General features: G+C 34.3%; 6 protein-coding genes across 7 annotated transcripts; 3 read left to right on the forward strand and 3 right to left on the reverse strand.

Annotated features, from left to right (window-relative positions):
- Nucleotides 1–615: 615 nt before the first annotated feature.
- On the reverse strand, nucleotides 616–2816 carry Mic26-27 (MICOS complex subunit 26/27). Its single transcript, XM_077423096.1, has 6 exons — nucleotides 2604–2816; nucleotides 2342–2517; nucleotides 2011–2147; nucleotides 1691–1924; nucleotides 1368–1537; nucleotides 616–774 (listed from the first exon to the last, which is right to left on the reverse strand). The coding sequence occupies exons 1-6, from the start codon at nucleotides 2604–2606 to the stop codon at nucleotides 733–735; spliced, it is 762 nt and encodes a 253-aa protein (XP_077279222.1). The 5' UTR covers nucleotides 2607–2816; the 3' UTR covers nucleotides 616–732.
- Nucleotides 2817–3794: 978 nt separating this feature from the next.
- On the reverse strand, nucleotides 3795–5548 carry Rps30 (ribosomal protein S30). The gene is made up of 5 exons (XM_077423110.1): nucleotides 5349–5548; nucleotides 4952–5069; nucleotides 4479–4611; nucleotides 4194–4249; nucleotides 3795–3994 (listed from the first exon to the last, which is right to left on the reverse strand). Exons 1-5 carry the CDS (start codon nucleotides 5531–5533, stop codon nucleotides 3863–3865), a joined length of 624 nt encoding a protein of 207 aa, XP_077279236.1. The 5' UTR covers nucleotides 5534–5548; the 3' UTR covers nucleotides 3795–3862.
- A 158-nt stretch (nucleotides 5549–5706) lies between these two features.
- Cbp20 (cap binding protein 20) lies at nucleotides 5707–7059 on the forward strand. Its single transcript, XM_077423180.1, has 3 exons — nucleotides 5707–5926; nucleotides 6175–6495; nucleotides 6581–7059. Exons 1-3 carry the CDS (start codon nucleotides 5855–5857, stop codon nucleotides 6683–6685), a joined length of 498 nt encoding a protein of 165 aa, XP_077279306.1. The 5' UTR covers nucleotides 5707–5854; the 3' UTR covers nucleotides 6686–7059.
- Nucleotides 6798–9103, reverse strand: LOC143906725 (uncharacterized). The gene is made up of 2 exons (XM_077422971.1): nucleotides 8971–9103; nucleotides 6798–8655 (listed from the first exon to the last, which is right to left on the reverse strand). Exons 1-2 carry the CDS (start codon nucleotides 8993–8995, stop codon nucleotides 7280–7282), a joined length of 1401 nt encoding a protein of 466 aa, XP_077279097.1. The 5' UTR covers nucleotides 8996–9103; the 3' UTR covers nucleotides 6798–7279.
- Nucleotides 9104–9771: 668 nt separating this feature from the next.
- Tektin-c (Tektin C) lies at nucleotides 9772–12226 on the forward strand. 2 transcript variants are annotated; one of them, XM_077423022.1, is made up of 6 exons: nucleotides 9772–9903; nucleotides 10169–10459; nucleotides 10559–10831; nucleotides 11164–11386; nucleotides 11555–11773; nucleotides 11904–12226. In XM_077423022.1, exons 1-6 carry the CDS (start codon nucleotides 9815–9817, stop codon nucleotides 12039–12041), a joined length of 1233 nt encoding a protein of 410 aa, XP_077279148.1. In that variant the 5' UTR covers nucleotides 9772–9814; the 3' UTR covers nucleotides 12042–12226. The 2 variants fall into 2 exon arrangements, with proteins under 2 accessions (XP_077279148.1, XP_077279145.1); XM_077423019.1 differs by having other exon boundaries at nucleotides 9855–10459.
- Nucleotides 12227–12797: 571 nt separating this feature from the next.
- Nucleotides 12798–25588, forward strand: Fatp1 (Fatty acid transport protein 1). The gene is made up of 12 exons (XM_077422873.1): nucleotides 12798–13276; nucleotides 17202–17719; nucleotides 20902–21052; nucleotides 21776–22013; nucleotides 22187–22421; nucleotides 22811–23012; nucleotides 23251–23443; nucleotides 23597–23737; nucleotides 23978–24115; nucleotides 24311–24468; nucleotides 24647–24800; nucleotides 25105–25588. Exons 1-12 carry the CDS (start codon nucleotides 13199–13201, stop codon nucleotides 25257–25259), a joined length of 2361 nt encoding a protein of 786 aa, XP_077278999.1. The 5' UTR covers nucleotides 12798–13198; the 3' UTR covers nucleotides 25260–25588.
- The last annotated feature ends 285 nt before the right edge of the window (nucleotides 25589–25873 follow it).

Raw genomic sequence — 25873 nt, forward strand, 5'->3', positions numbered from 1 at the left:
CGTAATGTCGCGCTGAAAGCACATACGTCTCGATTTTCAATTTCTACTTGGAGAGATTCGTATTTTAACAACCAATAATGTAGACTGTAGGTGAATAAATCGGTTTGAAAACGTATTGTAATATACATATGTAGTACATACATTATATATTGTAATTTGAAAGAAAAAAACAATCAAGTTTACTTTTAAAATTGAAATAACTTGAAGTTATATGATTTATTTTACCTCGTTCCTAATTATATTTCAATCCTTCCATTTCTTTTCATGAGATTCTCGAAATTTAAATTAGTAATCCTAAATTTAAATTTAAATTTTATAGAATTTATTACGAATGTTCCGAATTGCGTTTTAAGAAATTTTTGGAATTTCAAATAATGCAACCTCCTTCTTGATCATGTTCTGATACTTTGTCGATTTTCAAGATTCTTCATTTTCGCGATTCAAAATTCCGAATTCCAAGAACCACAATTCTTAGAAATTAGGAGAATTCTTGGAATTTTAAATAATAGAACCTCCTAGCTGATTACGTTTTCCTGATACTTCATCGATTTTTGCAAATTTAAATTTTTATGTATATTAAAATATCCAAAAAGAAATTCTGAGAATTGTTTCATGTATTGTGACGTACTTACGATTTATTATTCAAATAATACACGATTCTTTCTCCAAAATGTTATTAATAGAACTTTTTGTACATTTTTACTACACTGCGCTATTATTATCGCCAAACGCCTAATCTTGCTTAGTGTCTAATTTAGCTGTCGATTGATTTTCCTGAAACACATATAAATAGCAAAAGATAAATATAATATCTATAAACGTTGAAAATTGACGTTCGGAATAAAGTAAGATTATTACACAAGCAAGCAAGACAAAAGTTGTCAGCCAGAAATATGATAGGAAAAAACGAGCATAGGCACCTAAATTTGCTTTCATTCAAACCAACTTTTTCGCGAGCGTACTTCTGTATTTTTATCTGCCAAAGGCGCGGATGGTGTTTCAATGATCGGTTCAGAGATTTCTTCAGTGTTACGAAATGTTACATGTTTCGTTTTATCTCCATCGATGTTTGCATAAACTAAATGCACAACAATTTTTTAAGAGTGAGAAAGAGAGAAGGTACTCGCGATAATATTTCGTAATATATCGGCAATACGGTCGCAACATATAAATTATTTTTGTAGCATGTATTTGTTTTCTATTTGATTTTTTAACAGATTAATTTGGACAATCAACACTTAAAAGCAAGAGATTCTGATAGCACATCTTTTCCTAAAGCATTTTCAAAAACAAAAGGGAATTGCATTAAGCAATGCAGGTATAAGGGAGGAACGATGCAATAGAGAAATTTCTTCGTTGCATCCTACCTCCTTGTTACCGCTTAAAGATGCGTATGTATTCTGTGCGAAGCTACCAACAGCGGTAGCCACTGCTGAACCTGTGACAATCGTTAAATCTGCAAATTCCGAAAAAGATGTTGGCATTTTCGGCATTTCCGGTATTGTGATTTGCAGCTGTCGATTGTCACCCGGTTTGACTGAAATTATTTAGAATAAACCACCGATATATATATCCATGTATCATTGACAATATCGTGTCCCGTCTTCACTTTTTTAAAAGCTAGTTTTAACGTACACATTTATTATTTATACAAAAAACCATTTGCTAAAAATAATTTAATGTTTCTTACCGCCATAAATAAAATTATAGCCGACGTTCGCGTAATGTTTAGCCATGTCGAGTCCCTCTTCTGCCTTCTTCGGATAACAGATAGCTGCTATAGAAAGAGCACCCGCGCTAGAATATACTATTCGTTTGAATTTGCGTCCTCTAAGTCCAAGCACTAACCCAGCTATTCCACCAATAGCGATAGCGCCCATTCGTGGCATAACGTTACTTTCCTCACGTAGATAATCTAAAAGAGCTGCAAAAAAAAGATAATTAAATTACCAACGTACGACAATATAATTCTATAAAGCACGTTTAAATGTATGCTTAGCTAACACTCACATCTGCTGTGTTCAAAACCAATGTCGATGGTATCCGAAACGACGCCAGTGTAACGTTGATATTCTGACGCAACTGCTTGAATCGACTTGCGAATTTTAGATATGTTCTGCTCCAGGACTGAGGGTGAACATTCTGTACTGTAAAAAATTAACGATAAACATTATATAAAATAACTGATAGAACGGTCAATTCCAATATGTGCTTTTGGTAAGGAATATGCTCAATTACGCTTTCTGCTTCTCTAACAGTTTATCACAAGATTTCTTAATCGTGAGTTAAATCTCTTGTCCGCGACATACAATAGTTATAATTGGAATTACTTGCGCTTTACCGTGGGATCTGTTTAGCGTAATCGTCTTCAAAGGTATAAATAGGTAGTTCGGATGGGCGAATTAGTTTCTTGACTCCCGGATCGTTACTGTACGACGTTCCGTCTTCTGACGGATTTGCTGGTTTCACCGCGGGTACCGCGCATAGCCCGCACGGCATTAAGATTTTCTTGAAAAACTTGACACATAAACAAATATGTTTAGTTACCAATCATTTCACATATAGGCTTACAAACGTACAAATTTATGCAATCACATAATTACCATTGCTTGAGTTTCTCGTGAAAACTTGATATATAAATTATGGTATATAAATTATGTGAAAATTCAGTACATAAATTATGTCTGTTATATTACGGCTCGTCGTGCATTAATGAATTATACAAAAACTCATAAACTTTTATAAAATTGTCAACTAATCTGTTAGCAGAAGACGTAACCCGCAAACTAACCATAACCTAAAACCATATTCGAGAATAAAAGCTAAGACAACTCAATACCTAGAGCTGCGTTCCATATGTCCTAGTTTTAATTCAAAATTTTGACAATATACGATAAAATCTTTTCTATTGCATACGTTTCTTTTTTTAAATTAGAGATTTTTGTCGGATTCTTTTTATTTTGCACTCATTTTATTTTTACAAACTTACAGAAATATCAGCTTTATTGTCATAAGAATATGTAAGTATGCTCCTAAAGATGGAAAATCTTTAAAAAAGTATCAGACGTATAATTACATAAAAAAATGTGCATTTAATTTTGCATTATAATATGACGAGGCAGAAACTTGCACTGCCATCTGCAAAAATTGTCTACGCAAACAAAAGAAAGAGATTTTCTTTCAATTAAATTTACGTAAGTTTTATAAAAATTGACTTTTCTCTCCCAATTGTGTAAATTTTAATTTTACATTTCGAAGTTTGCACTTACGCAAAATATTGTTTTACAATTGGTTGATATTTCTGAAAACGCTATTTCTCAAAGTAATTCTCTCTATCGAATATATCTGAATAAAAAAATTTGAGTTTTCTGTACGGTCATAAAGTCTTTACATTAAAATCGAAAGATAGCTAAGGTTATTATATTTCTTTTTCATACTTTAATACCGGTTCTACCGAGCTCTACCAAAGAACCCGGCTGATACGCGTCGCAACGATGAACAGGTTCTCTGCAAGTTATATCTTTACCAAATACGTTCCCAATAGTGAATTCCAGGATTTTGTGTATAACATCATTCATACCGTCGTGTTTTAGGATAAAAGATTGCAACTCATGTATTTTTATGTGTTCTGAAACTCAAACGTTCGGTTGTGCCCACAATCCTACATATCAAGGTTTAGCTTCGTTTCTTTTTTCCAAATTATGCCGAATTCAGACCGCATCCTATGACTGTTGATTAAAGAATATGGCCTAACATAAGCAATCTTTAATTCTAATTACAAAATCCACATTCGATATGTTTCAGTTATGGCATTTTATCCAAATTTATTGTAACAAATAATACATTATATTAACGCTTTTCTTTATGTATTTGTGTTGGCATTAGGTCCACGTCGGCGGCCGAAGGTTTGGACGACGTTGACAAACCTACGATTGTATTGAATACGTCGTTTAGCACGGCCAGTCTTCTTTTTGCTCTTTTCTTGCTTTTCAACCTAGTAACATACATTGATACTGATAAAAACCTGCATCACATTTTACATTTAATTTATGAAACTAAAGTTTCAAAACTTATATTGTTTAAAACAGAGACATATTTAATATATTTATATAAATTTTATTATTTTTATAAATAACAATAAGCCCAGAGGATAAATTCAATCAAATAATGAAGAATGCAGCGCATATCTTTACCTTAGGTGTCTGAGCCTTTACTTTGCCAGCGCGCGCCAAAGAACCATGAACCTTTCCTAAAAAAAAAAAAAAAAAAATAAGAAAAACAGTTATTTCATAACCAATCTGCAGTTTCTTGCGTTTCACGCCTTCATAAATATAATATTATTTGAGAATTAAAGGATTTTTCTCAAATATATAACAAATACGATCGGCAGTTTTGATTGATTACATATAAAATATTTAAAACATCTTTTAATATGCTATGTTAAATTTGTGTAGTTTATTTTCTACGTGTTAACTTACCTCCCAGTAAGGGTACAGTCAACTCGAGTACATTCGATGGAAGTTCATTTACGCAAGTTTCATCCACTAGTAAACTTCCGTTGCAATAAAGGCTGAATTCGTTTTCAATACCTTGCAGACATGCAATTTTTTCCTACAAACAAACCAATCGTTGTAGTACGTTCTAAATGTTTTTTCTTTCTAAAATATTCTTTATTAGATAATTTCCTCTAAAAGACTATTATAAAATAAAAATCGTATTGTAGTAAATACCTCATATTGTAGTAAACTTATTAAAAGTGAAAGTTAAAAACAACTTTCTCTTCCACATAAATTTACACCATTATTTTTGCATTAGTGCTCCTTCTAGCATTATAAAGTAAACAAATGCTAGTTTATCATTTTAATGCTACATCCTTGGACGTCAAAGACAAATTCAGATATCAAGTTTGATATATGCTAAAATAATATTATTAAAAAAAAAAAAACAATACCTTTATATTTTGTATCTTCGCATTGTCTTCACATTCGACGATAGTCGTTTCCTGTCCACGAATTTGCAGCTGCATGATGCTCGTATGTGCGATACTTTCTGAGGTATACACCAAAAGCCTGCGATATACGAGTTCGAATAATTAATAAAAACTATTATTTTAATATTCAGCTGATGGAAGAAAATCGCGTAAATGGCGGAAGGCACGCGAGAGCACCCTGTTTTTAGGTTAAGAATTCATGGGCATACGCTGAACAACTCTTTGGGATTACGAAGCTTTTAATACAAAGTATTTAATGACGAATCGTTAACGCGCAAATATCTGCGGAGCGCTACGCGATTTTTAATCACCGTTTCGCGCACGATCGTTCGATACATTAAATATAAATTGCACTCACCTTGCCGAACACGCACGCGACGGAATCCAACAATGGAGAGAAGTGGGAGTGGAGTGGGGCCGGTGGCCCCGGTGGGGTGACACCGGGGAGACGGGAGACTGGAGAGAGAAGCTTCTTCCGTTTCTCGAAAGACAGTAGTCAAAATGGCTGCCAAGAACCAATCGTCTATCGCCGTATATCAACATTTTCCAAAAGCTAAACGTCGATTGGTCACTGGGATTTCGGCGCGTTCCGAAACTCATCGGGTGTTGCAAAAGTCCCTTGTTGTGTTCACGACGGGGGGGGATCAAGTCTGGTAATTAATTTTTCTTTTATTGGTATCGTTATTTGCCCTTGAGTTTCAATACTTTCATCTTTCAATTCGGTAAATTCGGTTTCGGGGATCGGCGGATCGCTCTCTTGTTCTCGTTGACTCTCGCTTATTTCAGCTCTTTCCACAGATGCGTTAATACTGCGACAGATATTGACTCCTACTAGTGCGAAATTAAACTAATTAGCATTGGAAAATGTCGGTCAAACTAAGTACAAATACTTCGCCGTCAGTTGAATTAAGCTCCTACCGTGATCAACATTTTAAGGTTCCTTTTTTTACAGTTAACCTTAAAACTATCTAGTGAATAATTTCAATCTTATTTTTATTACATTTGATTCTTCTATTACATTTTTGCGCAGATTGGAAATTTAAATTCTAATTATTGTAATTACGTATTGTCATAGTCAAACCTTGAAAGGATTGGAATCAGTGTAGTTACACGCAATTGTATGTGTTCCTGATGTGTGCAGTAAAACTTTATGAATAACCGATCTCCTTTTTATCCGCATGTAGGGTACGAGAGCCGAGCAGGACAGACTTTTAAGGAATTCCACTACTTTGTACGTGGGCAACCTATCTTTTTATACCACCGAAGAACAGATATACGAATTGTTTTCCAAATGTGGCGACATCAGGCGTATCATTATGGGTCTTGATAAATACAAGAAAACGCCGTGCGGCTTCTGCTTCGTTGAATATTATCTAAGAGCCGACGCTGAGAATTGTATGAGATACATAAATGGCACTCGTTTAGACGATAGAATAATCAGGACCGACTGGGATGCTGGCTTTATCGAAGGTAGACAGTACGGTCGTGGCAAGACCGGAGGACAAGTAATTATCTTTAACATTTTGATTAATATCTTATTAATTTAGGCACAAGGTATGAGATGTTATGTGATATTATTTTATTTTCTAGGTGAGAGACGAATATCGATCAGACTTTGATAGCGGACGAGGTGGTTATGGTAAAATAATACAACAGAAAGTAACGCCCATCTCTGACGGTGGCTTTGGTCGGTGAAATTATGGAATACGAGAGGCTGTGTACGAATGGCCATACACGTGCAAGTGTTCAACCTGTATCTCATTGATTATTTATATGTGACTGAAGTAATTACTTTTAAGTGTAAATATAACGTTTAAATAAGTTTATTCTAAGGAGTAATGAAAGTAGGAAGAACGATTCGTACATACATAAAAAAGTTTTGATACTTGGACGAACATGTTTCGCGTCGTGTTAGAACCGAGAAAATTGTAGATTTATAAACTTGTTTAATTCTTGAATGTAACGATTCGCAACATTTTTTTGCTAATTGAATGAATTAATGTAACGAATCTTGGAAATATGAGAAAAATAAAACGCATTCTTTATAAAATAAATAAATATCATTTTTTTTTATCAATTCAACATTTGTTGTATATTCAATTGTTATGCAAATATTATGTAGAAAGTAATAGGCAAAAATAAACAAAATTAACAAATGGTTCATCGTGAGATTTCTGAATTTAACTTGTTACATTTTGTATTTCTATAAATAATAAATATGTTGGTAATAAAACTTTTGAGTTATAAACTATTAAAATATAAATCTTTATTGAGACTCTAAATCACATATTAATGCTTATCATTATCGTTAATATTTGTTTTATTTCTTTTAGAATTAGATTTTGATCTCGTGGTGGTAGCAATATCCTCATCGTTGCTATTTTTCTGAGATAATTTTTGCTTGATCAAGCTTATAAAATCTGTGTCATTTCTGTTGCAATTTTTTAACTTATGGATTTCTAGACTTTTGCGAGCAATTCTTGAAGATGTACGTTTTTCATTATTTGCCAAATTGACTGCATTATTTTCGTGGTTCGAGGTACTGTTAATTACAATAGTGCGACTTCTTTTTTCTTTTCTATTAATATCAGAGATTTCTTCAGTTTCTGGCCTATTAACAATCATTTCATCACTAACGTCAGAATCTATAAACTTTTCCGTTTCTTTCGCAATTTTCTCAGTTTTTTCTACAGTTTCGTTGAACGATACTCGACTCTCAATTTCTTGACCGCACATTTCTTTATTGAGAAGCGTATTCTCATCTTCGTCATCTTTTTCGCGATTAAATTTTTCTACTAGAAATTCTGCCGTATGAATTGGAGCAATATCTTCCTCCGATGCATCCAGACCAAGCGTGTTCTTGTTAACGACTCTACCTCCATGCAGAAAAGTAGAGATGTTTTTGCGCCGCCACATTTTGGAAGTGCTGGGTATAACTTGCTTGCTTCCCTCAAAGCAGAATTCCTTCGCGTTGACGTTGGTAAATTCGCCTTTCAAAAAACGCAGGTACTTGTTTAATGCCGTGTGAAAATGCAGCTTGTCCACCATTCTGGGAAAATTTGCGCATCGTGCGCTGCTCGACGGTGTCACCCAGATTGCGGTGTCGCCAATGCGCTCCGGTTGTAATCCAAAATGAAGTTTGGATTTAGTAGCAAACGTGACGTTAGCGAATACTTCGTAGATGCATTTACCGTTGAACACCGCAATTCTGGGTTTGTATAATCTTAATTTCTCTTCCACCACTTTGGCACCTTCCTTGAGTTCTGTTCGCTTGAGTTCTGCGGCAGATTTAGTGGGACGCGCTACGATATTTGTCAAGCCGATACTGTATTGCAAGAGTTTGTAATCCTCTTCGAAGCTGACAAGTCTTGGTGTTAGGCCAGACTCGTGTAGAAGCTTGTAGAAATGATTGCCGGGACCTGCATAATACCTACCACGGTGCGCCGCCGTTAAACTCGGATTGATTCCGACAAACACTATATCCAGATTCATCTCCAGATAATCCTCCAACGTGTATAATTTTTGCACTTCCTCTTCCGACAATCCATCGAATCTGTCTATCTTTTTCTTGGGTCGTTCCGAAACTTCTGACGGCCTTCTTTTGAGCTTGGTCAAGTCAAGAGGCATGGTATCCACGCAACGAGGAGATACATGCAGAAATCGATCTGTAAATTTTCGTATCCCTGATGTTAAGAAGTTTGAATATAAACATTTTTTTATATTAGCAAGTAAAGTGTTATAAATTTCAGTTCTATTTATAATGAAGTTTAAGATGAAAGTATTTAATTGCGAAGCCATACTTATAATAATCGAAATGGTCGATATTCAGTTTCACTTTTTAATTTAAAAAATGAATTGTTTCATACTTTTTTGAAAAAGGTTAACTGATTTTACAATCAAACGAATATTCTTGATGAAAGAATGAGAAAAATGTGCGACGAATACGCGTACCCCCCGATAGAAATCTTTTTAAAACTCACATATTTTATGTATCTCGAGAAACATTCCGTTCCATTTTTTTTCACAATTTCGATTGAATACAGTAACCTAACCCCATAATATTTTGTTAGGACACAAGTAAATGTATCACAAGGTCGGCATTGTCGGCAAGTAATAAGAAGACGACTACATATGAATACAAATGTGAGAGCGCCCTCATTTAGTCGGAACGTTGATAATATCGGAATATGTTATCGATATTATCGATTTTGGGTAAAGAGGAAACTAAATCATTAATTTTTATTATTGTAAGAACGCTCGAATAATCTTTAGCGAGAAATGCCTCATTTTTCGTAATAAATTTGAAAGTTGAGAAATAAAAGAACATTTTTTGTAATAATTTCACGTAAAATAAAAGAGAACACAATTTTGTCATACGTTATCATGAATATAAAAGTGAAATATTAGGTTTGGCCAATAAAAGTCCGTGCGGTTTTTTGCTTATAAATGTTACTTATATTGGCCATCAACCATATCCTCCGATCCTTTCTTAATTTACATATCAAGAATTTTATCTCACTTTGCTGTATGAAATTTAATTAAAATAAAATAACAAGAAGTTACTCGTTGTTTTATAATGCTTTTGACAATAACTTTAAAAGTACCGCCTATATGCATTCTCGACGATATATTAATACCGTTTACGTTCGCATTATCCTGTCGAGTGGAATTCTGGAATTCGATAGCAAAGAAGAATCGTTTCCCTAGGAACGAGCAAACAATGTTGGAAAGGTGGTCTTCGCGAATCATTTTTCATCGAAATATTTCTCATTTAATTTGCGGACCGTTTGCTTTTTCGCTCCGAGCAAAATCGCGCGTTGCGGTATGGCGAAGACCGAAACGGACGTAAATCACGTGCCGTTTCTTCCCACCAGGTTTACGCTGGACGAGTGGCATCTCGACAATCAGTTCAGGTATACCAGTAAGTCATGCGTGCGACGTTACGCGAAATTACGAAAAATCCAGCTATAAAAATGCCAGGTTCGCCGTACAAAACTCGCCAAGTTGCGTACGTCCATTTGAGATTGGGAAATAGTGCTCTATTCCGGAAACGCATAAATTATAGATAAAGCAAATGAGTTTTTATGAGAAAATCGCGTGCACGCGTCAGAGTCCGATCTCGTTTTTTTTCTTTTTTTTTTTTTATTCGATATATGACTGTAAATTCGACGAATTCAGATATCGATGTTCCGAGGCGCAAAGGGAATTATCGGATCGGCTCTTAGCCGAGGCGACACTTGCGTGCGAATCAGCCAAGGAAATCGTAAAAGCTAATAAGGAGGAGACGGATCATCGATTGCTGGAAAAGCTCAATGACATCGAATTTCGCAAGGGGGAATTGCTGCGAATAAGGAAGGACGGTGTCCTGGAAATCGATGCGCTGTCCGTATACGGAGAACGAATTACGGACGTGCTGAAGTCCGTGAAAAGAAACGCTCTCGCGATTTGCGATAAATGTCTCGTTGCCAGGTGATTATATATATAATATTGCGATTTCTTTGCTGGACTTTGAGTAATTTGTCGAGCAAAGTCCGCTTTCTCCTAAAATTAATTTTCTGAAAATGACAGGGAACGTAGACTGGGTATCGACTTGGTTCACGACGACGTCGAGAGGAGCCTGTTGAAGGAGCGCGAGGTGATACGAGGTGCGGAGAGTCTGTTGGGCCGAGTCTCGAAGGAGACTCGCGAGCAAATTCGTAAATTGAAAGCCACGCTGTATCACGTCGATCAGGATCTCGTAAATAAGGAGAGCAATTTACGTATCGATCGTCGTAACGTGACTTTTAAGGAGACCGATTTCAATCTGAGTGTCCACCACGATACTTCGCGCCTCGACCAATCGTGCGTAATATTGTTAGGCAGTATTCTCTAAGTATCGCATATGATTTACATACATTATCATCGGAATACTATTTAAAACACTTTAACCTTTAGCCGCGCCTATATTGCGTTATGATGTCAGATATAATTAAACGTTTTTTTCGCTTTACGTGCACTGCAATAAATTAAGCTTTTGTATTTCGTTGTTTGTGTTTGATAATAATAATGGTATAGGAAAATATATTTAAAAAAAAGTAAGAGGTTTGTGCAAGATTAAGTTAGCAAGTATAATCTTAATTGCATGAAATATTCAAGAATATTGAAGTCACGTACAAAGGGACTGTTAAACGCAGGGTAGTAGCGTTAAATGAATGGGAACTACAAACGAATAGCAATGTTATCGATGCGAATAAAGAAGTGAATAGGGCAAAGCAATTGCGTTGTTACATCGATACGATAATTAAGCAAACAATCGATGACTTGGCCAGACAGAAGGATGTCACAAACAAAGCTTTCAGACAGCGTATCGAACAGACCAGAGAAGCAAAAACCAAATTGGAACTTCAGCATTCGGAGGTGTGTAAAAAAAAAAAGAAAACTGATTTTCACAAAAATCTCACAGATAAATCTATTACTAATATTTCATAACAAATTATTAAGATTTTGCAAAGCAGTTTGCGGATTTCCTGCTTTCAAAATCTGTAACAAAATCTTGAGAGAAGAATATCTCCGATTTCTTTGTAGATAATAAAACAGGTTACCGTCATGACGAGCAATATCACGCACATAAAAAAGTCAATAGCTGATAAAGAAGGTTACATGGCTCTGGCTCATACAAGGCTGGGTTATCGATGTCAACGTCCAGGAATCGAACTCACCCAGGACTTGGTCGAAGCTAATCTCGTGAAGGAGATACACGAATTGCGGAATGTCGCGGCAAACCTCCAACGAATGCTCTGCGAGGTTTGTGACATCCGTTTCGTGTCTTGCTGTAGAGAATCTTAACTGTACAATTCCAACATTCGCAACACTAATTTGATCAACTTTGCGCAAACAGTAATCTTTTATTATTACGAGATATAATATGTTGCAGGCAGAGGCGTCGCTACGTTTCTTGCTCAAAACGCAGATTCAACTCGAGGAAAACATTAACGTGAAGACGAATACTTTGAAAATTGATGAGGTCGAATGTATGACTTTACGTCAGAGTATGGATTATCATGCGTATTAGAAAAGCTAATATTAAAGCATCTATGTTTTATATTCGCAACATCTATATGTTTAGAGCTCCTCATCCATATCCACAAATTCCGAATGTAATGTAATAGTACCTTATACCCGCCAAAATTTTTATGTCATAAATTTGTATACGTGTAAGGGATATATACATTCGAATTAAAAGTGTGGCAAATAAAATGAGTCATTGAGGTTTTTAATCTGCTCTCACCGCAGGTATACTAGATTAGGTACGATTGTTAAGATACCGCATGCTAATTTTTTTTTAATTCTGGGATTTCTAACAAGGAAAAATTATTCATACTTGTAGTTTCTTTGACGTTAACAAAGTCACATTGTGGTCTGTTACAACACCCTTATGGCCTTGACAAACAAGTTTTTTTTATACATTTATAAGCAAAAAATTACAAGTATAATATAGGAATGTGTGGAATAGTCTAGGAATATATAAAAATATAATGATGTCACGGAAATGAATTTGTGAATGTCTCGCGAAAGGCGAGGAAACAAAAGTTATGAAACGAGGTCGTGTACCATTGACGCTTCTTCTTGCACTTCTTGTCGGTGTAATCATAGTCACGCGTAGTTGCAATCTCTCCTTTCCCTCTCCTCGTCGAAATAAAGCGAAAGACACGACGGATAGGCGAGTGGATGGTTTCAAGAACCGGTACACGCACGTGAACTGAAGGAGGGAGGGCGCTTTCATGAGCGGTGTAACCGACTTGCCGTTGCTATTTCATTTTAGTCCGTATACCAACAGGAATCGAATCGGTCAGTGGATGTGCACATAAGTGTACTTGTTCCGTTCGCTGCAAAGAAGCTTATTTGCTTTGCGAAATACTCTCTTACTTTTTACCAAATCGTCGAAGAATTCGCGGTGCGGTGTGCGGTGTCTCGCGAGAACTACCCGATATGTGTATGTGCAATGTGCGCGTTGTAAAACGTGAATTTTGCGACAGCGAGTTGTTCAAATTTAATTAATAATATATATATCTAAAATATCAAGAGATGTTTTCACTGTCAATTTTAGTTCCTGTTATTTCGATCTTTGTGTGACATTTATTAAAAATGTTAAAAATTAGTTAAATAAATTGAATAATTTAAATATTTATTTATTATATCTTCTTTGTGTTTTTTTTTAACGTTATTACAATGGCGGATACTATATCGACGATATCAGTTAATCACAACAATGGTATAAACGTTGGACACATGGCCGACAAAGATTGCGTAAGTATTTCCATACAAATACAGATAAAACAGCGAGACAATAATTGTGTAAGCAATTTAAATATTGCTTAATGTATCTATAATGTATGAATATAATTTTATTAAAAATAAATACATTTAAATACGTTTCTCCTTTTTTTAAATGTAAAAGTTCATTAAAATATGATCGCTACTCTATTTCTTTTATGATATTAACACATAATCATCCAATAATAGTTATTAACAAATAAAGTTTAAGTCCAGAAAATAATTATTTAATTATATTTATATACAAAATATATTTTTTAAAATTATCTAGATATATAGAAATAACATTTACAGAATTTGACTGTATCTTTGAAATATTGAACATTTTTTATGCAAAATTTTTTTGTGCGAAATATTTAAATTCTAGTCTCTGCTCTAAGTCTTCTTACTAAGTATACATATATATAGTATATATATATAATTGATACCTGATAAACGGGTTTTTATTTGTTGAATTTTGTAGAAACCAGTTTATTGACCTACCGCAATCTTGCAATTTAACTCTTGCTCGCTACATTCCGGTCCAGTGGACTCTGCTAAATGTTTTTCAATTTTTTAGTATTTTCTTGAGCCGATGATATTACCATAAACATCTTGTTCAGACTCTGTATTTGCAATTCTTACATTACGAGCTTAAAAATATTAATTAATATGAAAATAACGATATGCGCGATAAAGTCGAGCAGTCTCACTGACCGGAGTATGGCGAATTAAAAAAACTCGAAAATATATATATTATATAAGCGTGACTATAGCCTTAGGTTAATGTATATTTAAACTTTCGACGTATTTTTGGCTTACGTAATAATTTTTTAGCATGCGATTTCTATTATACATGGATCTGCGTAGAGGAGATCTCTTTAGTACTTGATTCGGCATTCAAATAAAAATAACCGCTGATGAATCGAGGACATCTTAATACTCTAAAATAAATAACGTACCTTCACTTTTTATATTCGTAAGATTCTTGAAATTTTTTACGATTTATCTTGCTTTAAAAAAATGCCGTTTTTTAAATATATATTTATATTAGTATACGACGATTTTTGCATAAAAGAAATGCAGTTTTTTTGTGATTTAAGTAGTTCTTTTTGGAAATGCCTCTCTCTCGACATTTCGAGATTTTATTTCATGCATTATATTTTATGTAAATAAAAACTTGGCGCTGCTTTCAAGAATTTATTGGCTTGTTTTGGTCCAAAATGTTAATAGAATTTAAAGTTTAATAAATTACTGCCAGATAATGAAAAATTAAAATTTCTACACACCGCGCAATACGAATTTTGCAAGGAACAAAGATTAATAGTAAATCGCCAATTTTTTCATTAGATATATCGTGCAACTGTTTTCGTTACCGTAATTGCTGTGGCGTGTATTTTATTATTACCCAGGTAGCAGAATAACGTCTTAATGACGTCTAATTGACGTTTAGAGACGTCATTAAGGTCCAGTTTCACAAGTGTCAGTTAACTTTTAACCTTAGATTAACTTGCTCTTCCTCTCTTTCTAACATCCCTCTTAGAAAAAGACGAAGAGTGAGTTAATCTAAGATTAAAAGTTAACACTTGTGAAACTGGCCCTAAGACGTTATTTGACGTCACTCTGCTACCTGGGTATGGTCATTAAAGTCTAAGATAAATAAATTTCCGATTTCTCTATGGCTTATCGATGTTAGATATAAATTTACTAAACGCCGAATCACGATTGAAATCGAACGTAATGGTGCGAGGTTTATGCAATCAGATCGTGACCCTGCATATATATATGTTAACTGTTCCGCGGAACAGTCGGAAAGTTTCGCGCGTTGAGAGAGAAATAATAAGTATATATTTTCCGTACGTGTGTTACCTTCTATATGATATTTTATCGTTTTTTCGGCAAAGCGATACGTATGAATAATAAAACGAAATCCAAAAAAGACCGAAAATATCGCCGCGATAAAAAAGAGCAGAGATGACGAGTCATGATGAATTTATTTTGACAAGTGAAAACCGGATTGAAATATTAGTGATACTTTTTTGTATTCGTTGCATTTAAATATTGATTTAATTTTTAATTATTTGTATATATACCGATATATACATGAGCTTCCCATATTTTAATCGATCCGCTTCTCCGAAATTAAACGAAGGATAAAATTGCGGTTTTCTCAGAGTATTATAACATGATTTTTTTTAAGAGGATACATGTTTGTAAAAAGAAAAATGCAATTTGCACACTATATGAACTCGAATCAATGATCAGAATTGTTATTAATTATATTGTCCAAACATTACCGCTTTTCACCACGAGATAGCACCACGCACGATATTACATCGCATTATCGATTATTTATAGTACGGAGAGTGCGGAAGTCTGTCCGCTGGGTGAAATCTCTGCCGCGAACCGTCTCCGGGCGAATTACATAAAGCTTTCGAGTTTTATCTTTTCAACACGTTCGTGCGTCGCGCGCGCGGATAGAGAGGGATGTCAATCGTCGAGCGACTCAGCCGCGAAGTGCCGCGAAGGGGGTAGCATTCCCGATGGCGATTCGAGCGTGACGTGTTTTCACGCGCGGTAAACACGCGATTTAAAAGGATCCTGCAGAAATGCGTGTTGGCCCCGTTTAAGACACGCGCCGCATGGAGATACGGTCCAATTTTTGTAGTAAGTAGTTTCACGCGTGGAGTGATCGAGCACACGTTGCCTCCAATCCGGAAATGCTCTGAACCGGAAGTTAATGGGGGACTAATGGGAGTAGAGCGCGCGATCTTATCGGCAGCAAGAAACGCGCTAATCAGAATTTGCGATCCTTGCTTCTATGTGGCGACGTTAGATGGCGCCACGTACCCTGTTTTGAACGTGAGGCTGCCGAGGCTGGTATTTTTTTTTTCAATATAAAAATAAAAAAAAGTTTGACACGCTTGGAAAAGTGTTAAGTGCAAATCAAAATATAAATTAATATGATTATTTATTCCCATATCTTGATAGGATTCTAATTGAGAATTTATATACAGATTACAGATATAGATGGACACGACTGAAATTTTGCAAAGGAAAAGAAATACGGGAAGAGAGATATTCGATTTTTATGTATTAATTGTTAGTTTTTACGTTTATATTCTTTTTAATGCAATTCGCACGACACTTTTTATTATTAGTTTTTAAATAACGGCTTAAAAAATATATATAAAAGATTAATTACTTATCTCTATATATTGGATTGCAATGTACGATATTTGGCATTTTTCTAGGCGGAACCAACAACTAGTGCGATAATATCTTGCAAAAGTCGGACCAATATAGCGCTAACTGGGTCATATAGCTAGAAATACAGTTGATATAGGAGAAACTAAATTGCTAGAAAGCAGTCAGCTAAGCTAGAAACCTTACGCTGGTGCTCTAGTCGATGCTCAACGACCGGAAAATCTTTGCATAGAAATACCCGGCGCACGAAGTTAATTGCGAATTCTGAGAATGTTTAATTGCAGCAAAAAAGAAAAGGAGTCTTTTTTCGAAGTCTTAATCTTTCGATGTCGGTCTTGCAAGATATATATACGGAGCATATAGAACCTGGTTTTACAAGTTAACGTCACAAAAATTTAAGGAGGCAAAAAATTTTTCCAGTCAGTCTAATTTAATAGTTGATTGAACGATCATTATATAGTTTCTGTCGATATGATTAATTTGTTTCACTGATTTGATTGCACGCGTTGCTTTTAATAAAACTACGAGAACAAAATAATCGCTTATAATTCTTATCGCGTCGCGATGACTCGCAACTTCAAAGGTCGTAAGTCGTAAAAGTAGCGCGATCCCGTCATTTCCGTTCCGTATTTCAAATGCGTCTCGGAGAACGCATTCGTATATAGAAAAAAAATTCGTTTGTTAACCGCGCTTGCAACGATTCACGTTACAGGATATCGAGCGCGGCGAGGCCCGTTTCGCAGGGGTATCCTCGGTGTCGGCGTCGACGTCGCCGTCGGTCCCGGCGTTGGCATCGGCGCCGACACCGCTGCACGAGCGCAACGCCAACAGATGTGACGCGTCGAGGGCAACGTCCGGAGTGGGGCGCGTAGCGGCGGCGGCGAACGCGCCGTCAGGTACGCAGCACCAGGACGCTCAGCAGGCTGCACGTGCCAGCGCGAGCGCGAACGCGAACGCGAACGCGAACGCGGCACCGACCGCACCGAGATCGGAGGGAGATCTCGACGCGAGTAGAAGCCGTTGGCGAGCGATCGGCCGGTTCCTACGACGCCTGACTTTCATTATGTTGCTGATGGCAGCCGCGTTCGGAGCAGTGGCCGCAGTAGTGATCTACATGGGCCCGATTTATCTCTTCCAGTTGCTCATTGTCATCTCCGTCGCCTACTTTGTCGCCGGTGGTCGCCTGAGATGGTGCTACGTTGCCCTTAGGACGGCCCCTCGTGACCTCAAGTGAGTCTCTCGCGCGGAAGATTTTTGTATCCTATATCCTGTATATCCATTTTACTGCTGACCGATTCGTTGTTATATAAGAAATTAACGTCACATCTCATCGAAAGATGAGATTCCATTCGGCGATTAACCTTGTTAATTGTCTCATTGACTTAATTGTCCCAAACGATAATATTTTCCTCGTTCGTTGAGCAAAACACGCGCGGTATTTCCGCGTGAAAAATAAATGAAAGAGCGATATGATGTTCCGTGAGAAAAAGATTTGTTTATTTACAAACTGTGAATCGTATAAAAATTGTGTCTTTATAATCTTCGTAACTGCGTAACGATAAATAATCATGCGCGCAACGAATCGTCGTGATTCAGATGTTGAATGCTTAAAAATTATCGAAGGCCACGCCACTGGAGATATGCGGGAAAAGTAAAGGAAAGATAAAAACCTTCGTGAAGTTTCTTCTCGCGCCACATCACTTTAGTGACATACAGAAACAGAATAACATTGGCGTAACTACTTATACACACCATACTCTCTATTCGGAGTCCCCGTAAGGTCACGTGAGATATCGATATACAATACGATATGCTTATATGCTATGCATTTATCAGATTGACTTTTATAGCATCTCTCTGCATACAGATTATTCCACAATTTGCATCTAAAAGCTTCACGAATTTACGTAATACATTTAAACCGAGCAACTCTGTTTTCGTTTTTATATTCTTTCTTACAAAGATGATGTTAAAAAATATCTTGTTAAAAAATAATTTTGTTAATAAAAATTATTATATACTTTGGCGTGAGACGCTACCGCGTCTCTCGATTGAACAGAGAGCTAATTTTATTTAAAATTTTCTACTATCAAATTTTGGGAAATAAGGGGGTCGATTCTGTATCTTGGAACGAGGTGAAAATTACAAAAGTGAGGAAATTCATTAGAGAATCTACAATTTCATTTGTCGAAATTTAGTAAATCTGTTCATTTTTGTAATTTTCACCTTGTTCCAAGATACAGAATCGACCCCAAGGTGATGAATATTAACAATTGCCGATCATCGATTTACGCAATTCCATCGAATGTATGTACATATGTACATACATGCGATTACAGTTTATTTGAATACAAAGGCAGAGAATCAACATATGCAAATTTCGTGAGCATGCGACAAAGAAGATAACATAAAAAATTTATCTCTTTTTTTATTTTTTAATCGTTCTTTCTCGGATTGATTGATTCATTTATTAATTTAATTCGACAAATAAGTCCTAATATATTTTTTTCTCGTTTTGCTCATAGATTGATAAACGTTCAAGATATGATCAAAAATGTTTAATTCCATACGAGAAATGTTTGCATCGTGTTAATAGAAACTTACATACAAGGTGCAACGGAGAAAAATATATATACTTATCTACGAACAATGAGTGAATTGGAAAGGTTTGAGACGCGCGAGTGTCTATAATTATCTATCACGCAACTACGAACAGAAGTAATAAGAAGTAATTTTATTTTATGAGTTGTGGATTTTTATTCAGTCTTCAGATATCGTGTTCCAGACGCGAGTAAAAGACATGCGCGAAAAAACATTGGTGTCGAAAGATGCTCTTCAACTTTCACCGGAAACTTAATGTACGAAGCATGTTAAAAAGCAAAACATTAAAAGAACTGGCGGAGTAAATCGAAAAACGAGGACGTAATTGGTCGAAATAAGAAAGAGCAAAAAGTTTATTTTAATTCGTCATCGTTTTCGAGTTTTAACGATGCAATATTGTTTTAAATTTCACCTTTTTTTTAAGGAATTTTATAAAAAGAAGACGGTTCAGAAATTGAAGCAAGAAAAATCTAATCATACGGCATAGCTTTTGATAATCACAATCGTGTCAATACACACACACACACACACACACACACACATAATTGTCCTCTCAAATAAGTCTTAAATAAAGTTATTTACGTGGCACACAAGTTTAGTCGCTGTGATGTGTATAAAATAACAAGAGTTCGTGTTATAACCAAAAAAATTACGTTTTCTTCTTTTTATTTATCATGTATAACACGCTAAATAATTATGTTTGATTTATTTACAGTTATATGTCGAGATAAAGTTTCCCCACAGATTCTTAATCTCATTGAACGTTCATTCGTTCAATGAGAACAAAGTTCGAACGTTATGAAAAAAGGGACTAAAAAATTATAGAAATAAACAATTTATATTCTAATGTGTGTATACTTTGCTTTTGTTTCGCTCCATACGTGCGTATGTCGCGAAGATGCGAGTGAAGATATCAACAGGGAAGTGTTTGCTGCGCGTTTGCCCCAGGGATTTGGGTCTTTCGACGATATTTTTCTCCTATGGTTGCAATCTATTACCGTGACTGTGGCCATAACTGGGATCATACATTTGACCGTGGTCATGGTCATGGTCACCGCCGTGTTTGAGATCTAAATCTAGGTCGTGATCAAAACCATAGCCATCAAATTTCAATGCCTTTCGCAACCCTCAACGCGAGAAATCAATGAAGGTTTATTACGAACTAGCTATATTGTCGATTCATATATCATTTTAATAAGAAAACAATGTTATCAAATGTATTTATTAGGAGATATGCATGTGAATGCGTTACAGCGTATGTGACTAACATCAAAAGATTTAAGTGTGGAAGCTAAAAGTGATTTTGCTCGAAAAGTATAAAATATAAGAAGATAAATGATGTAAGAAGAGGAACAGATTATTCTCCATTCTATTTTATAACTTGCTAGTTTAAACTTCCGCACTGCCGCTAAGTAAACGTCATTCTCTTCTCTTGACCTCGAGAAAATATAACGGAATTTCCCGGTTGGTCATTCGTATAATCGCCCGTACTAAATAATTATGACTACGCGTGTTTGAGAAATTTATTATCGAGAAATATCAATTGAGAATTATAGAATAAAATAGAACAATATAACATATAAAATAATAGTAATTATAAATGTTTTAAATTTATATTCTATTGTCGATATATCTGAATAAAATTTCCTATAAAGTAATTATTTTCAGTGGATATTGCTTTTTCATTTCAAACATTATTGTAGGAACATTAAGAGCCTTAAGCATAATGGGATAAAACATTTTCTTGATCGTAAAGAATATATTAGTTATGGAAGAGTTGTTTTCCTTGAGCATATTTTATCTTATTTCAGAGGACTTATAGGATATGCTAGATTGCTATGGTCAGTACATTCTCATGAAAAGAAAAACAGAAATATCGCCGATATATTTAGACAATATGTCAATCGTCATCCTAATAAAATCTGTTTTATATTCGAAGATCAAGAATGGACTTTTCAACAGGTAAACTTATTTTTACAGAAGGAGGCTATTATTTTTATCCCCATATAAGCCATGTTATATTCAATAAAAACAGATTTTAAATTTAACTGATATTTTCTATATATTTATGACATATAAATAATTTATTGCAAAATCAACGAGGCCTCATATAATCCTGAAATTGGCAGGTTTAAGAACTTGAATTAATTCTTTATCACGCTTTTTACTCTAAGATTTTTATTACGTTTGCGATAGTAATTTACTCGATTAATTTATTGATTATTTTAATTACATATAAATGCAATATTATATTTTTAAGAAAAAAATATGTGATGAAATCAAATTTTATAAATTTTCCAAATCATTTTATCAGTATTTCTCATATAGTATATTTTACGATTTACAATGTCGATTTTAATAATGGATTTTCTAGTTATTTACGTTATGTATGCAGTCTTTTTTACATGTTATATAATTTATACGCGGAAAAAAAATGATGTGTCAACGTCAACAGCATCATTTTTTGTATCAACTGCAGCGTCAGTGTTATTGAGATAAAATTTATTGATGCAATACCATCAACATATTAATGAACAAAAAACATTACATAGTTATTTTAATAAAATTGAATTAATTATATTTATGCTTATGGCAGCTCGTGACGTCGACGTTTAATTGAAGCAACTTCATTTTTTTTTCCGTGTACGTATACTACATACTACGTAACCGTAAATTCTTTCACAGATAGAGGATTTTAGTAACAAAATCGCGACGATATTTAAAACACATGGTTACAAGAAAGGAGACACGATTGCTTTACTGTTGGAGAATCGGCCGGAATTTGTTGCAATTTGGCTAGGTTTGACCAAACTTGGTGTTATCACGGCTTTGATTAACACCAATTTGCGTAAGAGCAGTCTTGTGCATTGTATCAATATTGCAAAGTGCCAAGCGCTTATATATGGCACCGAGTTTTTTGACGGTAAGAACACTAATTAATCTGATATTTATGATTCGTTTTTTAACTTAGAATTATATAAAAAACACAGAAATTACGTTCAAATGTAGAATTAATTTTTTTCTGTTAATTGTTATTTGTAAACAATTTTTCGAATATTTCAATAACTGTTAATTCTAATAAACTGTGAATTTCAGCGGTGACAGATATCGTCTCATCATTGGATGCTAAATTAACGTTGTACAGATTTGGAAATCACCCAAATGCAATGTCCGTCGGATTAAAAGAAAAAGATCTGAATGCCATGCTGGTGGACACACCCGCTACACCACCGGCAGTACAAGAAAAAAGTGGTTTTCATGATAAGCTTTTGTACATTTATACCAGCGGAACTACAGGTCTTCCCAAAGCAGCTGTTATAACTAATGCGAGGTAAATATGTACACACAAGTTCTGGCTATTTTTCTCAAAAGAGAGTTTCTAACGCGTTTCAAAAAGAGTTTTGTGGCGATTGTATATAAAAAATAGGAAAACAATTGGAATATAAAATTTACATTTTTATTGCACAAAAATAATTTAATCCCAATCGAGATCAAATTGTGTCACAACACAATTCGATAGAAGTCTTTTGAGGTAATATCTCAAACGTTCAAGAAAACGCTTCGAAAAGAAAGAAACGAAAAAAGATTTCTAAAATATTTTTTTAGGTCACGCAAGCTTGGAAAATTTCTATCCACAATTTTTGGAATCTCCAAAATTTAAAAAATATAGCGACAATTTTCCAGAAATAAAATGAAACAAATGATATGTATCTTTTACAGATATACCTTTATCACAAGTTCAGTTGAGTTCATGGGAGTCTTGCGTAATTCGGATAGAATATATACACCATTGCCACTATATCATACAGCTGGAGGAATAATGGCTGCAGGGCTAGCTTTGGTATATGGTCATACAACAGTTATTAGGAAGAAATTTAGCGCCAGCGCGTACTTTGCCGATTGTAATAAATACAAATGCACCGTGAGTATAATTTTTTATTTGTTAAATTGATTGAGAATAATTTTAGATGTTATAATAATTTATATTAGTTTTTGTTCCGTATAGCGTAACGCATAATATAAAATTGGTATTTTTCGTGCTTCTATTTCATGAAATGGATTGTATCGTCCTGCTTTGATTTTTGTTATATTATTTACTAATGAAACTGAGATTGCATGAGCGTTAGATTTATTATATATAAAATTTTGGGAAATATCAGGTTAGTCAATACATTGGTGAAATGTGTCGGTACATTTTGGCAGTACCACCTAAAAAGGAGGATCGTGAACATAGTATTAGAATGATTTTCGGCAACGGACTAAGGCCGCAGATATGGGACGAATTTATAAAACGATTCAATATTTCACAAGTGCTCGAATTTTACGGTGCAACTGAAGGCAATTGCAATGTCAGTGAGTATTGTAAAATATTTAGTTTTATATTTTATTTTATGTACATTCTTTATTACAATAGCCAATGTTCCGAATATTATTATTTTTATTGAAATAGTTTTCAAAAGTATGATAGAATTAACATAGGAGCGTTAAAAAATGTATATCTTTCAGTGAACATTGACAATCGTATGGGGGCAATAGGTTTCTTTTCAAGAATTATCCCATCGGTATACCCCGTTTCTCTGATTAAAGTGAATGAGGAAGGGGAACCTATGCGCAATTCTAAAGGACTATGCCAAGTCTGTGAACCAAGTAAGTTGATAGAACAATATTAACTAATTGATTAATATATGTATCTGGGATTTTGACGAAAATTTATGTCCACGCATAAATATTGTATATAATTGATATTTTTGCCGTTCGTGCTAAAACCCATAATACTGTATAAAAATTTTAATAAATGAGATTACAAAAGCGCACGAAGTGAATTTAATTAGAATATAAGAGTAATTATTTTCTTATGACTTAATCGTTCTGACTTTCATTTAATAGATGAACCTGGTGCATTTATCGGAAAGATCTCACCAAACAACCCAACGAGAGCATTTTTAGGATATGTAGATAAAAAAGCCAGTGAGAAGAAAGTAATTTACAACATTTTCACAAAAGGCGACTCTGCCTTTCTATCAGGTAAAATTTGATATTTATTATTCATTAAAGAAAAACAAATTTGGACATATATATTTCCATTAACTTAGATAGTTATTTATTAACAAAGGAAGAAAGTAATTCGTAAATATCTCTATGAGCTCAATTGTATCCATAACACAGAATTGTATTTATCAGATCTCAGACATATTTGTGATATCGATTGTAATTATTTAGGGGACATTCTTGTTGCTGACGAATTGGGGTACTTATACTTTAAGGACAGAACGGGAGATACGTTTAGATGGAAAGGAGAAAATGTATCGACTTCTGAGATTGAAGGCATAGTCAGTAATCTCATCGGTTATCGAGATTGTATAGTATACGGCGTGGAGGTAATAATAACTTTCACTATCCTTTTTTAAATAATTTTATGTAAGAAATATAAATTGTATATATTTATAATGATAAACTGACATATTGATATAATAATTTTCGATAAATTGAATAAAAATTGCAATATTATGTATAAGCATGATTTAACAACATTAAGATGAGAATGATTATCGACAGATTCCAAGTGCTGAAGGCAGAGCAGGAATGGCAGCAATTTATGATCCAGACGGGACATTGGATTTAAATAAATTAACAATCGACATCAAAGAACAATTACCGCCTTATGCCAAGCCGCAATTTGTTAGGATTCTGACGAAAATTGATCTCACAGGTATTTGTTTATGTATAAATATCTTGAGACTGTTAAAGTCTACTGTGCGAAGTTTAATCAACGAGATTACGATCTTGTTTGATAAGACATGCTTATAAAATCAGTATTAAATATGAGCATAGGTATTGAAAATAAGCATCATATATTCTTATAAAATAAGTTAAATATTAAGGAATTGAAGAAAAGCAAAATCACGGAGTATGTCTGATTTTGTTTGCACTAACTTTCGAAATATACGAAGAAAATATATTAATATATTAAATTAGTTCAGAGATAGAATAAATGCTGAATATTCTGTTTACAGGAACATTCAAATTGAAAAAGAAAGATCTCCAGGAAGAAGGATACAATCCGTACAAGGTTCCAGACAAACTATATTACTTAGACGCGAAGCTTGGTTATCAGTTATTAACGTCAGAAGTTTACGATCAAATTCTACAAGGAAAAGTCAAGTTTTAAATATGTTATCTGGAAAAAAATGCAAACTATGGCAATAGTTAATATTTTACAAAGTGATTAAGCAGAATTACATGGCATTGGCGCATTTCAGTGGATTGCAACTTACAATTAGTTGTATCTGTACCAAGCTTTTGCTCTATATGTGCTGAGCCTGCGGACAGTATGGTGACAATATATACATAGAACTTTTGAAGGGATCTATTAAACGATATGACAACAGGTGGTTGTTAATGTAAAATGTAATATAAAAAAGTAGATATTGTATAATCTGGATATAGCTAAAAACTGTTAAAACTGTTTATTCAAATAGATCTCCTTTGAATGTGCAATTAGTAGTTAACAAAATATTTTTGTTTCAGTTATGCTCTACATTTTCAAATATCACTTTTAATTTTTTCTTACTGTTTCAACGCAGTGTTTTTTAATGTTTCATGTTTATTTCATCATTTGGTTATATCCAGATCATAATGTTTCTAATTTCATGCGATTCGTGTTAATATTTGTATTGTTTTATAAAAAAAAACTGTTGAAAATATAATAAATTTTTATATTACAAACGATTTTTGTTTATTTATGACAAAAAAAGTTTGCAAGAACTATATAATAAATAAAGA

Source organism: Temnothorax americanus, unplaced genomic scaffold (genome assembly GCF_048541705.1).
Source record: "Temnothorax americanus isolate GAGA-0224 unplaced genomic scaffold, ASM4854170v1 Scaffold11, whole genome shotgun sequence".
Taxonomy (NCBI): domain Eukaryota; kingdom Metazoa; phylum Arthropoda; class Insecta; order Hymenoptera; family Formicidae; genus Temnothorax; species Temnothorax americanus.